The sequence below is a fragment of the Zonotrichia leucophrys genome, chromosome 6, assembly GCF_028769735.1.
Source record: "Zonotrichia leucophrys gambelii isolate GWCS_2022_RI chromosome 6, RI_Zleu_2.0, whole genome shotgun sequence".
Taxonomy (NCBI): domain Eukaryota; kingdom Metazoa; phylum Chordata; class Aves; order Passeriformes; family Passerellidae; genus Zonotrichia; species Zonotrichia leucophrys.
In genome coordinates, this window is record NC_088176.1 from 18,706,252 (window position 1) to 18,721,601 (window position 15,350).

Below are 15,350 nucleotides of genomic sequence, written 5' to 3' on the forward strand. Positions count from 1 at the left end.
GGTGCAATAGCATTCAATCCTATAATTTCCTTTAACATATATCCTTATACAAACCCCCACACAAAAACCAAGCTAACAGTCTCTTTAGAATTTGGAGTTTAAAATCTGTACAGATGGAAAAACTGTGCATCACTGTCCTTATATACCTGCTTATCTTAAAGCACAAAACTACAAGTTGTGACAGGGTGCTGAGAGCAGAGCACAGTTTATAGGAAGCACCTAGAGGGGCCCAAGCCTTCAGCCTTCTGTGATCACCCACTCCTGCAACTAAACAGTGGGGTTAAGGCATAGCACAGCACAGTTGAGAGAAGATTCACTGTAGATTAGTACTAAAGGTACTGTCTCCTCCAGCAACAAGGGGAAAAAAACCCCTTACATTAGAGTGTAGCTGAAGAAATTTAGGAGCTTAATATAACTGTATGTATAACTTTCCCAAGCAAACTGTTGCTGAAGCTATAGGAGGTCCAAGACCAGTGGTTTGCAGTAAAACAGGCAGATGTCATGGGTCAGATGTAACTCCAAGCCAGGCGGATGAACTCAAGCCATAAAGGAACATTTATGGGCACCTGTGCACTTGTATCAAAGCAGATCTGGCCAGAGCTGAACTTGCTCATTAGCCTTTCCATACTGCTGCTGTCCACACAGCTCTGCTGTCAGCTTTAGCTACACACTGCAAGGCTCTGTGCCTCACAGGTGCTTCCTACTGGTTATGCAAACTTCACTTGAGAGGGCATCTAGACCTGGAAGAGATCAAAGTCAACTCCCAGTAAGGGCAGACACAGTACACAACTCCCAAGGACTGGCACTCGCCAGTCTGTTTCTGCCTGTCATTTTACAGTATACAGTGACTCTCCAACTCCCAGCAGCACCTGCATTAAATGCCTTGGTTACAGACAGTACTGCCTACATAAACAGGCACAGGTGAGGAATGTTTGTGCACAGGACACATAAATGACCAGCAGTCCTAGGTCTGCACTCATAATTTTGCCCTATAGATGCTACAGCATTTAGAAAAATGGCAAAGGTCACTCCATTTGATTAGCTATAATTCAGCCTTCTCAAACCAACAGAAGATAACCAGCACAGCAGGTGTCATTGATATATTTCACTGCAGTTAGCAGCTGAGCATTGAAGAACAAGTGTTAACATATGCCAGTGAACACTAGACAAGATTTCTTCCCCAGCAGAACTGATGGCAACGTAGCACTTGAACAACTTTCAAATTTCATAGTGTATCACTTCTGGTGGCTCTTTATTGGGGTCTCCTCCTCTCTCCAGATACAGGTCATTGAAGGGATATTGCTTCGGTCCCTGCAAGGAGAGACAAACAGTAGCAAATTCACCAAGCAGATTAAGGGGTAAGAGCAAAATGTCTCATCCCATCCCACCCCTACCCAAATGAAGGCTTGTAATCTATGACCTAAATTTCTATTTCTTAAGTGCTTCAGCTAGAATATTAGAGTATGAGGAAAGTAAATTCAGAAATATAGGGTTCCTTGCATAAATTATTTTTTTTAACAGAAACATCAAGGCGGTCTTGCTTTTAATCTTAATCAACATTTTATCTCACAGCATGAGGATAACATATTGCAAAAGCTGCTTGTGTATTCAGACACATTTTTCAAGAGTACATTTCCCAAATGATACAGCTCATGAGATATAATTAAAAACACAGGGCAAGAGAAGAGTTAAAGCATCTCACTTGAGTAGTTGCATACAGGGAAGGAGAATACCTAGACCAAAGATGGGATACTGTAAGAATCATAGCTCAAATTAGTTCCCTGTGAACAGGAACTGCACACATGAAGCAGCATCTGTGAGCTGAGCCAGGCCAGCCAAGAGAACAACTCAGGCTAGATGAGGTCACAGGACATCCCTTGGCCCATCCACTGCCAGCAGCAGTTTTGCATTCCCACCCATCACTCATCTTCAGCAAAACCACTCTTATGGGCATTGGCAATAACCAGCTTCTTTTTCTCCCTTTATCCTCAGGTTTCACTCACCACAGGCCTGTAGGATGGGTAGATTTCTCCAAGACCAAACATGATCAGCATTGTGCCCAAAAAGAGAAGGAAGTGTTTGCTCATGGTGTGCCAGGGAACGACAGTGGGGGATGTATCAACCCGATTCCGAATGTACATGTCAAAATCCCAGTGCATCTAAAGGACAAAGGAAAACAATTGCACATTTACCAACAGTGGTCAGTGCACATTACAGCATTCACAAAACCGCAAGAAGCTGCACTAAAAGAACTTTATTCAAATGGTGGCTTCTTTGCTAAACAATTCTGAACCAGACTCTCATACTGAGTCCTATCAGGCAAATAAAATTACTCCCGCAGGGAAAGTTACGTGTTAAGTCTCCCTTCTCATACGTAATATGTTAACTGTCCTAAGTACTTTTACAGTATTTTACAGATGGCCAAAGCCTAACTTTGCCTTGAACTGACTGTCTCTGCTTACACAGGCAACACACACCAGCACTGGTGATGAAATTACACGAAGGATTCACCAGAAAGCACTAACAAGAGGTGCATGCTAGAATTTAGTAACAGGAGCATTGGTGAGTAACTTGAGAAGTGGAACTGATGTTCCTACCGGCTCTCCCCAGTTGTATCTCATGTCTGGCTGGTCCCACTGGTACCAGGGGTCCCTCTCATATTGAGACTTATTAGGGAGCATGGGATAGTCACCATACCTATGAGAAACAAACAAAAGATCAAACATAACATAAAGAAATCTGTACTAATTTAGATATAATTTGTAAGAGATAGTATAAGACAGGCCTAAGGAAATTGAATTAAATACTACTTTGTTTTTATAGATTTTTGAAATTCATTAAAACAACTAGCACAACAATAATTACCTTGACACCAGTCACCACAACAAATGGCATTCCCCAAACTAGCCTTATTGGGCTCTACTAGATGAAAGAAAATGCAAGCTTAACCAAAAATGGAAAACCTAGTTATTTTGGCACATGTCAAAGTATTCCTCAACATTTAAACATCTCCTGAAACCTTTATTCTAGACATGGCTTTCAGTTCCTCCCCCTTAGCCTTGCAGTACAACAGCATGTGAAGTCTCCCAAGTTTCTCTCATGAAGTCTTTCGTGTTTTATTCACATAGCCTCTAACTCATTCCATTCGTTCCTATTTTAAAACACTGAAGTGTTTTCAAAGCTCTAAGCTCACAGTAGAGCAAAGGCAGACATTCACCAGGAGGTACGAGCACGTCCCCACAAATCCAGGAGCTACTGGCCCCGGCTGCGGAACAACGGCACCACCAGCTCACCCCAGGCCATCGTCGGGGTAGGGCTGATAGTCTTCCACCCGCATGTTGTACTTCTTCGCAGCGGCCGCCCGCTCCTCCGGAGTCCGCGGATACGGCCCAGGCATCATGTCCTTGGACATCTCCGAGGCTGCGGGACAGGAACGCGGCACAGTGGGCGCGGGCCCCGCCGGCAGCCGCAGCCGGCCCGGGGAGGTCAAGCCGCCCTCCCGCCCCGACCCCGCAACCACCGGCCCGTCCCCCCAGACACCGCGACCCCGCCGCCGGCCCCTCGCTCCAGCCTCCGCCTTCCCGCTCACCCGCCCGCGCCCCCGAAGGCGCCGCCAAGGCGGCCCGGGCCGCCCTGAGGCCGGTGGCCGCCCGGGGCCAGAGGACACCGCGGAGAGCGCCCGCCGCCATCACCCCCAGCGCGCAGGCGCGGCCGCGGGAGGCAGGGGGCGGGGCGGGGGCGGGGCTCGGGGCGGGGCTCGGGGCGGGGCTCGGGGCGGGGCTCGGGGCGGGGCTCGGGGCGGGGCCAGCCCTCAGGGTCTCGGGGCCGGTGCCGCTACCGGCCCCCGCCGGGGCAGGAATTGACCGGCCGCAGGTGCAATACTGACACGGGGGCAATGAACGGAAAAGGCAGCGTTGCGATATTTTGCTTTGTCTGTCACCGTCTGAAGCGGGGCAACGGGAATGTATGGCAGGAACTGCCCTCCAGACACGGGGAGCCTCCTGCGGATCGATGCTTCATCGTATCGATGCCGTGCCTGGCGGCGTTATGCAAATCGCCTTCTTTGTATTAGTATCAATATTATTAAATACAATACCCAAATGTAATCGTCTTATCTCCATGGAGCTAGAAGAAGGTGGACAGCAGAAATGGCATGTTAATTTAGCAATGTGATTCTTCAAATATAAGCAATGTATTATTGTAAATAAAATCAATATGAGCATTAAAGGATTTTGCAGTTTACTTCATTATGTAAACTCTGTGGTAGTTGAACTCATTTTCCTTCAGTTATTCACATCAGCCATAATGGGTAATGTCTCTATAACGATTTACATTATAAAGCTTTGTAGCTCAAAAACTATCACAGACAGTTTGTCATTAAAGCCATTCTTTCTAATAACAACATTAATTTTAAACCTAATAATTGAATGACGATAGTGATGAACCATAAAACTATGTCTGAGATACAGCATGCCTGAGATGGGGGCTTTGTTGCAGATAAAGGACAGGATCTTTTCACTTATCCCAAAGAAAGGCCTACTGATGTCATTTTAGGGATGGTATCTTAATTCAGCCAACTCCCTTACAAATGAGTATGCAGTGAAGTTATTCAGTTATCTAATAAAGTTATTAACTCAGAGCCCAACGTTCTGGGGCAGATGCTGCTGCTGTTTTCCATGGAGCAGCGTTTGGAGCCTGTCCCACCTCTGCAGCGCAGCGAGCTGTGAGGACAGCAGGGTGGGGATAGCACTGGCAGTGCTATCCATTGACTTGGGCTCAGGCTTGGGTTGTGGTCAGCCGCTTCTAACATCAGCTCTTCACCACTGGGTATTTATTTTCTGAATTATGTTTGAGTTTTCCACAACTGTGTTTCAAGTTTCTTAAGCACCCATATATATTTGCAAATACACTGTAAAAAATGTTTTAACCTGTACAGCAGAAAAGGATTTAAAACGTAAGAGAACATTCATTTTCCCAGAAACTAAGTATATTAATAAATTTTGGCAGGACAAAGGGAAATTGTATTATTCTCATGAAGACAAAGTTCTGTGCAGGCAGAACAAATCCCAGCTAGCGTAAGATGAAAACCACTGTATGCCAGAGACCAAAATCTTCTCCAGAGCTGATGCCTAATGTGGCGTGCATTCTTGGGAAATAGCGAACATCATTATTGCTGTTTGCAGATTAAAAGCCAAATGTAGACTTTGTCTCACTTAATAAACATACAAGAAAATAATTGAACGGCTCCAGCTTCAGTCACACAGTTCATGAAATCCTGCTAAAATGATGTAGCCGCCACCACAGGCTGAATGTTAGTTGCACCAGGCAGTGCTACATTGTTTTTTGTAGCCAGTGTTAATTAAGGATCTCGTTTTCAGGCGCAGAGCTCCGCAGTGCATTTCCCGCATTTCCCGGGCAGAGTCAGCGGGCGCTGCTGTTTCCGTGGGCAATGGAAATGCCCGAGGGCAGCGCTGGCGCCCGCTCCGCCGCCTTTCAGGGGAAGGGGCGGCCGGGGCCCGGCCAGGAGGCTGCAGAGCCGATCCTGCTGTTTCCTGCAGCGGGTCGGGCCCTGCTGCGCTCCTAGCGCCCGGCGGGGCCCAGGAGCCTCGGGAAGGGACCGAGCCCCGGGGCAGCGGAGCCCCTGCAACCTCCGCCCGCGAGGGGGCGCTGCCGCCGCCGCCCCGCTCTCCTCCCTCTCCATGTCCTCTGCCCTCCGCCTCTGCCCTCCGCTTCCGGCGTTGCCATGGGTGCGCAGCTTCCGCTTCCGCCTTCCTTGGGACGGGCTCTCCGGTGGAGGCGGCGATGGCGGCGGCCTCGTCCTCCTCCTCTTCCTCTTCTTCTTCCTCCTCCTCCTCCTCCTCCACTTCCTCCTGCTCCTCCTCGGCGGCCGCCGCGGGTTGCCGGGAGGGCCCGGCGGTGGCGGCAGGGCCTGGCTGGAGTGACTCCCAGTTCCGCCGCTACTCGTTCGAGACGCGGCCCATCCCGCGGCTCAGCCACAGCGACCCCCGCGCCGAGGAGCTCATCGAGAACGAGGTGAGGGGTCCCGGGCGCAGGCACCGCCTCATCCCGGCCCTGTCCGCCCCGGGCACCGGGCGGGCTCTGCTGTAGCCGCTGTCCCGTTCCTCTCTGCTCTAGTGGACATTTTTCTTCGGTGCTACAGCGTTGAGTTGTGAAATTGGCAGGAAACGTTTCTTTTAGGCCCTTTATTGTCGGGATGGAAGTTGTGGGAACGTTGTAGAAACCCCTGGGCACGTATTGATTGTTTTCTAAGTGCCAGCGACCACAGATGTAAAGGGTCCTTTGCAGTGGTGGCTCTCGTACTGGCTCTGTACCAGCTCAGTCTCCTTTTGGTAGGTTCGGTAGTTGGGTGTTTTAAGGAAAGTCTGCAAGAAGTTGTGTATGCACAGCTTGGGAACACAGTGCTGCCTTGGTTAGGTTGCTTACTACTGTTGTATGATAGGTGATGTACTTTGTCTTCCTTTTGTAGAGCTTATTTTTTTGCTGTAGAAGAGATGGTCGGTTTTTTTGATGGTGGTTGTTTGCAGTCCTCTGAGAAAAGAGATGAGTTCTGTTTCTGGATTCAGAGGGATCTTTTTGCTGGCACTTTCCCCTTCACAGCTGGGGCTGGAAGTGACCAGCCAGAATCTACTGTGTCTCCTGGCTACGTGGCAGGACCAAGCAGGCCCAGAAGTGTTGCCAGCTAGTGTTTGTCTAACCTTGCTGATAGAGACTGGCTAAGTAGATAGTGCAATCTGTCGTCCCATTGCTACCAGGAGCTTACTGTAGCCCCAGGCCACCACTTTCTTAGAATTTCCTATCATGTCTTGCTTGGTTTTCTCCCCAGAACAAATATATGATTACTTCAAATGCCTTTTCCAATTCCCCATTTTGAAGGGGAGTTTTTGGGTGCAATAATGAATGTGTTTGTTCTTAAGTTCAAGAGGTCTTTGAATCAATAAACTTCCTCTTTCTCTCCAGGAGCCAGTGGTGCTGACAGATACAAATCTGGTTTATCCTGCTCTGAAATGGGACCTGGACTACCTCCAGGAAAACATTGGCAATGGGGACTTCTCAGTGTATAGTGCCAGCACACACAAGTTTTTGTACTATGATGAGAAAAAAATGGCCAATTTTAAGAACTTCAAACCCAAGTCAAGTAGGGAAGAAATGAAGTTTGCCGAGTTTGTGGACAGACTCAAAGAAATACAACAAAAAGGGAGTGCTGAGAGGTAAGTGATTAGTGGAGTGTGGAGGTTTCTCTATTTCTTCAGACCTAAGTAGGAGCTAAGTTTCTCTTCAGTGGGTGTTGATGATTAAAGTGTCATGAACTTTTTGGAATTTTTATTTGTTTCTTGTTAATAATCCTGCTTTTCCTGCAGGGCTTCTAGTTGACAGCAGCCTTGTTACCTTATTAGAAAAGTCAAACCAAACAAACTGTTCACACTGGCTGTGGGAATTTATTTATTTTTTCCTCCTCTGTGTGAGCCAGGGTTTGTATAGAGAAAGAATTAAGCTTCACTTTTTTTTTGGCAGGTAGTGGTATTGGTAGAGAAGCATGTGGTCTGATGTAAAGGTATAGGCTGTGGCATTCAGAATCCCAAGGCAGCTGGAGCTAACCCTCTTTGGGAATATAGGCCAGGTTGTGCACGTGCTGTGGACTGGGGGTGATGGCCTGTGCCAGAAACAGAGCTGTGGGTCACTGAGAGGAGCTTCAGCTGGACATGGAATATAACTGTCAGCAGCTTAACCCTCAGTGTTTTCAGTCACAGCCCTCTACAATGAATTACAGATGTTTAATTGTGTCTTAATTGGAAGCAGTCCTGCCCACTTGTCATCTGTGCCTTCCTCTTCTTTCTCAGCTTTGGGTGTGCTTTTTCCAAGAGAGAAGTCAGTCCTTGCTCTTGGAAATGAGTTTTCTTCCAGCATTGCAGACAATAGTCTGCAATACTGTGATTGTTGGTACAGTTGTTAGATTCCTCTCATCCTCTATGTATAAATGTAAACATGGCTTTAAGTAACTTGATACTGACATGTGCAGGCTCTCCTGAGCCCTCTTTTTCCCTCATGTAGTTCTGCTAGAAGAGATAACTGATATTGCAGGTGATTTAGAGGGGTGGCATTCATCTAGGGATTTATTTGATAATGGCCAGTCTGTTTAGAGTTTCCTCCTCCTGCTCTGTGAGAGGGTTGTTCTTCCTTAAAATTATGTTTTTCCCTTGTAATTGTTCAAGTTGAACTAAGATCTGTTCTCTTGTGTACTGGGAAACCTTACAGCAAAGTTTGCAGACTTTTTGAAACTGTTTTCTTCCATGGGTGTTGAAGCTGTGTAGTGATAAAACAGAATCTCTAGGAAGTACTTCTCTGTTTTGAAATCTTTCTGAAGAGACAGAGTATGTCTGTTCTCATGACAAAGTTTAATATTTGATTCCTGCTTTCTCTCTTGGACAATTCAGGCTATATCTACAGCAAACATTGAATGACACAGTTGGAAGGAAGATTGTAGTGGATTTCCTTGGCTTCAACTGGAACTGGATTAACAAGCAGCAAGGGAAACGTGGCTGGGGTCAACTGACTTCTAACTTGCTTCTTATTGGCATGGAAGGTAAATAGCTTCCTCAGACTGAAGGAAATAGGGAGAAGATTGCATCAGCAGTTCTGTATTTCAGTTCCAGGTGGTGTTTTAAATGGATTTTCCCCTATATCTGTGTGTTCCTTCAGAGGAGGTAGTGTAAAGCTTTGTGCTGGGAGGAGACTGTTGTCACACCTTAACTTGAGAAACAAGGAAAGGAATAGTGTGTATTTTGCCAGGGATGTGCTTTGAATGCCTGAATGTCATGTGCTGATGGAAAGGCTCTGTGTGATGCTGGTGGCACTGTGTTTCTAGTAACTGCTAATCATATCCTGGGATCTGTTTACTGTTTGCATGCTTCAGGCACTGTAGATTTTAAAAGCTCGAAGCCTGCAGATTCAAAGTGCGGAAGGGTTTGCAACTTGAACAGTGTTAGACTTCTGGGCTTTTCTGAGTATGTCCAATGTCTGCCCAGGAGGAAATCTGATTATTTTGTGAAGCCTTTTCTTCTTATTTGAGCTAGTACACTGTGAGGAGGAATTCTCTTTTGATTAAGACCTGATTTTTTTTCTTGAAAGCCTATAGGACAGTGGGAAACTTGAAGATGGGTAAATCCTAAAAGTATGCGGATAGAATAGAATTCCAAATTCATGTGGAGCCTGACTAAGAGGCAAGTGCCTTAGAAGACAGAGGAACCACTAGGCTGTTGACAAGGAGAACATTCTTTTAGAAAGTAATCTCAATAACTGGGGAAGAAATGTACACTGTTCTGTGAAGTGAGAGAGCCTATAATCAATGTGGCCAGCATATCCAATTATAATTGTTCAATTACACAACCTGGATGGTTTTTTCCCCTTTACACCAAGTCATACTCAACCTACAGTAGTTTTTCTTTGCCACTTGTTTTACTAGCTGAGAAAATAACATAAAATCAGTGGACCGACACTTCCTTACAGGCTATATAGTCACTAAAATTCTATTAACAGGTTAGCACAAGAACCAAGGAATTGTCTTGAACCAGCATGTGCTAGAAAAAGGAATGTCTTTAGAGCAGCATATATGCTGCTCTATTGATCTATTTAATGAAGTTATGGGGTTAACTGTTATCTTAATTCTTGCAGGCCAAGAAAGTAATATCTGAATTGGCAAACAGCCTGAAAAACAGTTTTTTGTGAGAAGTAGAAAACAGCCCACTGTATTTAAAGATTTTATTAAATTTAAGATCCAGTGACAGCAGTCAAGCACTGTTAATCAGACTTGAGCAGGTGCTATTGGGAGCTCCGTTGACAGAGATTGTTTACTTGTTTTCTTGAAAAACTTCTGGGACTTTTTTTCAAATCTGACCACTGAACTCCTTTTCTCTAGACTAATAATTTTGGACAGTCTGTTCCACAACTTGTCATTTAAACAATGTGTTTTATGAAAAAGCTCCCTATCAACATTCAGCATCTGCTGTTCATTGGAACAAGCTGGAAATCCTAATCCTGTAGAGCATAAGTTGCTGAGTATGGATTTAGAATGGAAATTAAGTGGAGTAGCAGCTCCTCAATAAAGGCTGATGATAGGATGTTTGTAACATTCCTATTGTCATTTTCCTTGTTTAGTTTCTGAGTATGTGGGAGTATATTTTCTGTCTTCAGCAAGGAATATAACTTGCATGTCTTTCATACCTGAGAGTGTCTTGACTTTCTTTTCTCTCTGTGTAGGGAATGTGACACCAGCTCATTATGACGAGCAACAGAACTTCTTTGCTCAGATTAAGGGTTACAAGAGGTGTATCCTGTTTCCTCCTGATCAGTTTGAATGCCTCTACCCTTATCCTGTGCACCACCCATGTGACAGACAGAGCCAGGTGAGAGTAGCAGATCTGTTCTCTGCTCCACGCCAAAATGGGCATTTGTAAAGATGCTAGGTGGGAGGAAGCTGCACTGGAGTTAAAGCTGCAAAATACTTGCTGAGCTTTTGCAAAACCTCTGCTCAGTTTTCAACAGCATTGGGGAATGCATTGGTTGTTTTCTGTTTGTGTCTGGTTCCAACTCACAAGTGCTAGAGCCATAAAAATCTTCTTACTGATACACAATGGGTCTGCAGTTGCTACCTCCTCTATTTTGCTTCATTATCACTGGTCAAACACAGATTTGTTGACAGACAAATTGCAGGATTCCTACCTACATGGTACTTGGAGGGTACTGCAGGACCTCACAATAAAGCTAAGATACAAGTGGAAACGTAAAAGCCATGTAAGGAAGACCAGGATGATTTGACACTGAGAGCCAATAAGGAGGATTGTTATTGCAGGAAATTCTTCTGAGTTTCTTCATGTTTTCTCCTATTAGGTCGACTTTGACAATCCTGACTATGAGAAGTTTCCAAACTTCCGGAATGTGGTTGGCTATGAGACGGTGGTGGGTCCTGGGGATGTGCTATACATACCTATGTACTGGTAAGAAGGATAGCTGGACTGTGATAAAAAACAGAATTTTAAAATGTTTTCTGCTTAGTGTTGGGTTGGCTCTTCAGAGTATTTTTTTTTTACTTCTCCAGCAACTGTGATATTTTCTGTGATATCTTGGGCCAGGATGCTTCTAACTCCTCTATCTGTTGGATGGGAATAGTAATTCTCCCTGACACCACTTTAATTATACATGTACTCATTAACATGTGAGAAAAGGATCTATATTTAAGTAAGGAGAGCTTTCCAGAAGTTTTGAGGTCTTGATGCAGGAGGTATAGGGCCAGGCTTGTCTAGTGCTGTCTGAACTCATCATCCAAGGTATTTCACTATAAGCTACAGCAATAGTTTCTTTTCTTTTTTTTTATGTGATTTCCATGCAGGTGGCACCACATTGAGTCTCTCCTGAATGGGGGGATTACCATCACTGTGAACTTCTGGTACAAGGTGAGTACAAGCACAGCTTGGATAGCTCCATCTCAGATGATTTTTTCAGGTAGAGATGTATTGGCACACATTGTCGATATGAGAACTTCGTGGCACCAAGTCCTTTGCTTCTGGAAGCTACTTTTTCCTCTTCAGAGTTGTGTGTGTGAAGAACTGAGTGACTGGGGTACAGTGGAATAAGCTGCCAATACAGGAAGCATGCAAATGAGCTCTTTTTGATATTTCAGGGTGCCCCAACCCCAAAGAGAATTGAGTATCCCTTAAAGGCTCATCAGAAAGTGGCAATAATGAGGAACATTGAGAAGATGCTGGGAGAAGCCTTAGGAAATCCACAAGAGGTATGGAAAGAACCATGTGGTCACTGCTGTTGAAATCATTAAGGCATAATGCAGAACTTGAGATGACAGCTGCTTGGCTCTGTAGGTGCCAGAGTGATGGTGGGAAAGCAGGATTGCTCTTTGCTGATTCTTCCTGCAGTCTTCAGAAGGTCATTTGCTTACAAAAATGCAAGCTCTTACAGTTATGGAAAGGACCCCTACAAACAATGAAGCAGTTGTTCTTGTGTGTGGGAAAAAAGTGTTCTTTGACTTTGGGCACTTCCAGGAAAGTGTTGTTCCCAAAAACTCCTTAGTCTTCTGTGCAGCATTGATACCCATTATATAAAAAAAAAAATTGAAACTGTTGAATCCAAGTCTCTTAAATAAGAGAAATCTCCTCTATTAAGTCATGTGCTTCATCTTTAACATGTCTCTTGCTTATCTCTGAATTCTTTGCAGTCTTAACTATCTGGTATATAAAAAAAAAACCTCCTGAGGTACTAAGTCTAAAAAGACTGAGGTACTAGGAGTATGCCTTTGAAGATCTGATCATCTGAAAGTGGAAATGCAGGTCAAGAATAGAAATGCTTTCATGGTCTGTAATCCTTACCACTGTGCAGAAACTTGTCTTTAGCCTCTCCTCTGAGATTATTTTAATGCCATAGCATTCTGAACTTCCCTCGATGGTTAGGAAGTCCTGAGATGTGGGAGTGGTCTTGACTGAAAAAAAAACCCTGTAGCCCCCCCTCTTAGTGACCCCAGGGACCAGAGAGGATTCAATGAGTGAGAATGTTCCTTCTCTCCCTGAAAAGAGCAACCCATGATGACTATTGATTCCCTTCAATAGCATCTACTTAGAAATCAAAGAGGTTAGGTGGGAAGTGAAAATGTTTTGGGCATGTTTCCACTCTGATGGAATATTTTGGTGTCACCTGAAGTCAGGTGTTGACAGAGAACTCTGCAGTTTTGGTAGGGTATTTTGAGAATGTGTTCATGTATGCCCCAGTGTTTTTCTAGAAAATACTTTGAAAGTGATTAGGTGTATCTTGGGCTCTGTGATGCAGAGGGAGCAGGCTCTGTGCTGTCATTTCTGTGTAACTGTCCTGGCTAATGACCTGTTTTTACTTTGAACAGGTGGGTCCCTTGTTGAATATGATGATTAAGGGCCGCTATGACTAATGCCTGGTGCCCCTGGCTGATGTTGGAGCTTCTTTGTTCACAAGCAATGGAAGATACTGAGCGCTAGTATTGCACGCAGCACTTAACAGACTGATGGGTTTCCTGGCCTGTCCTGGCCCCACTACAATAAAGGGGCTACTGGAACTGCAAAACCATTAGTACCCTATTCATCCTCCACTCTCATCTAACTGAACCTCCCAAGAAAGAGTCTGCACTTACTGGAAGCTGGATTCATGCTCACTAACTTGTTTATTTTCATCCCTCTGCCCTGTTTGCCACAACAAGGAGCATGGCTTCTGGCACTTGGATGTGTTACTTCAGGATTTTCAGGCATATGAAGAAGAGCTTGGAGGATAACCAGGAGCAATATTGTTTCCTCAGCCTCATGGGGTTTGGACCTCTTGGCTGGGTTTGTGTGTTGGTGGCAGCAGTGGATATAAGGCGGGAAATGTTAGGTTTCACAGTCCTCTGTTGTTAGAGGACCTGTCCCTGCTCAACTCTGGCACCTTTTTGTATTCATGGAAACAAACATGTGAGATGGCCTGTGTGCATTGAGCAACTGGACAAATGATTCAGTTCCTTCAACCTAAGACATCTATGCTTTGGATGTAGTACAGGGTAGAGATCAGAATGAATTTATCTAGTGTGTGAGCACCAAATCCTATGCTGTCCAAATAACATCTGTCTTGTATGAGTCTAGATAAATCTCCTTTCTGACAGCTTTTTCTGGGGAGCGAAGGCTTCTCTCCTGCTCTTTTGAAGCTGCAGTATGGTTAAAAGGGGATGTAGCATTATGAAGGGAGATGCATAAATGCCAGGGCACTCTCCAAGTCATGAATGATTAAGCCACATTTTTAAACTAAATTTCCAAGGGATGCTGAGCTCAACTGTCACAACACAGTGTCAGATAGGTACAGAGCCTCACTTCTCCCCAGCAGGGTGCTGGCTCCTGAGACTAGCACAGGAAAGTGCCCTTTTTACTGAAACTGCAAGAACTCAAGTGTGTGTGGCTGCGCACAGGTGTGTGCGTTTGTGTGATTTTGTGTGGTTCCTGTCCATCAGTTAAATCCATGCCAGTGTGTGGTTCTCTTCCTTGTACAGTCATGTGAAAGAGTTCAGGGCTTTTTGTTTAAATGTGATTAAGTTTATCTTGATCCTTTTTGTGTTCTGGGACTTGACATGGCAGACTGGGAAGTGACAAGACCAGAGCACAGGAACCAGATAAGCCTCTGTTTGAGTCCTCAGTAATCACTCTGAAAAATAACTTTGCTTTCCTCCTTCTCCTCTTCCATGCAGAAGCCATAGGCTCATGTGGAAGCTAGCTTTTTATTCCCTGAGGTATGCTGCACTGCTGTCCCTGGTTTGGAGGGTGGTGCAAAGATCTTGTACTTGTGATGCGGTTGTAATGGGTTCCAAAAGCTAGAGGTGGGAGAAGCTGTTTCATAGCCCATGTATCTCATCCCAGAAAGTGTAGAATTTGTTTTGTTGAGGCTTCCCAGTGTTTCCCCTGTTGTGCTGGGCTTGTTCTGATGTGGGTTCTGATAAAAGTGTAACGTGCTACTTGAGAAGTGCTCCATCTTTGGTCTCAGGTCCCATCTTTTGCTGGGACAGTGCATGCACCACTTGCAGTGGGCTTGTCTTTCACAAAAGTGAAAGGCTTCTCAGGCAGGCGGAAACAGGAGGTCCTGAGGCAAGTTTTCTGGCTCATTTATTGGTCAGAATAAATGAAGTTTAATTGGCAGCTACAGGGTCCTTGTTCAAGAAAAGTGTGTCACTGAGTAGTCTGACTGCCATGTTGCAGGCTCTCCAGAGCTGTGGTTAGATCCAGACGAAGGTCACTCAGCTGGATGCTTATCAATGCTCAACCTTTGGACAACTGGGGAAGAACCTTCTGACTGGCCAAAAGCAAGGCCTTCCCAGGAATCTTGGGCACATGCCCTTTGTTGAAAGATGGTCAAATTAAATCCCATTTCTGTGCTATTTATTCAGCACATGGTAGTCTTCAGTACTGCTTGTTAGACACCATCAACTCTTGAAGCTCAGGGTGGGAGTTCATATCCCATGTGGAGAGAGAATGGTACTTACAGAACTTTTAGGATCCTTTTTTTCTTTTATTTGCCAAAGGTCTAACTTTTAAAGTGTCTGAACAGGTTTTGCTGCACTTGACTTTGTGAAAGCTCATTTACAATGCACTGATGGACTGACTCCCTCCCCCTTCCCTTTTCACCTTGTGCTTTCAATGCCCCTTGCCATGGTATTGGGAAGCTGTGTGTTCTCTGCTAGGGGTGTGTGTGCAGGGGGTGGGGTGTGACAAACACATGGTACCTTCTGAAGTGTAGTTCTTAAATACAACCAATGTTGAACAACAGAATGGTGTGGCTTTTAT

At 45.1% G+C, this 15,350-nt stretch overlaps 2 protein-coding genes across 2 annotated transcripts; one reads left to right on the forward strand and one right to left on the reverse strand.

Moving 5' to 3' along the window:
- Positions 1-1,085: 1,085 nt before the first annotated feature.
- NDUFB8 (NADH:ubiquinone oxidoreductase subunit B8) lies at positions 1,086-3,725 on the reverse strand. Its single transcript, XM_064717189.1, has 5 exons — positions 3,590-3,725; positions 3,294-3,420; positions 2,598-2,697; positions 2,004-2,159; positions 1,086-1,311 (listed from the first exon to the last, which is right to left on the reverse strand). The coding sequence occupies exons 1-5, from the start codon at positions 3,687-3,689 to the stop codon at positions 1,219-1,221; spliced, it is 576 nt and encodes a 191-aa protein (XP_064573259.1). The 5' UTR covers positions 3,690-3,725; the 3' UTR covers positions 1,086-1,218.
- A 2,032-nt stretch (positions 3,726-5,757) lies between these two features.
- HIF1AN (hypoxia inducible factor 1 subunit alpha inhibitor) lies at positions 5,758-15,335 on the forward strand. The gene is made up of 8 exons (XM_064716744.1): positions 5,758-6,033; positions 6,979-7,229; positions 8,454-8,602; positions 10,276-10,421; positions 10,906-11,012; positions 11,405-11,468; positions 11,696-11,806; positions 12,920-15,335. The coding sequence occupies exons 1-8, from the start codon at positions 5,803-5,805 to the stop codon at positions 12,962-12,964; spliced, it is 1,104 nt and encodes a 367-aa protein (XP_064572814.1). The 5' UTR covers positions 5,758-5,802; the 3' UTR covers positions 12,965-15,335.
- Positions 15,336-15,350: the final 15 nt, after the last annotated feature.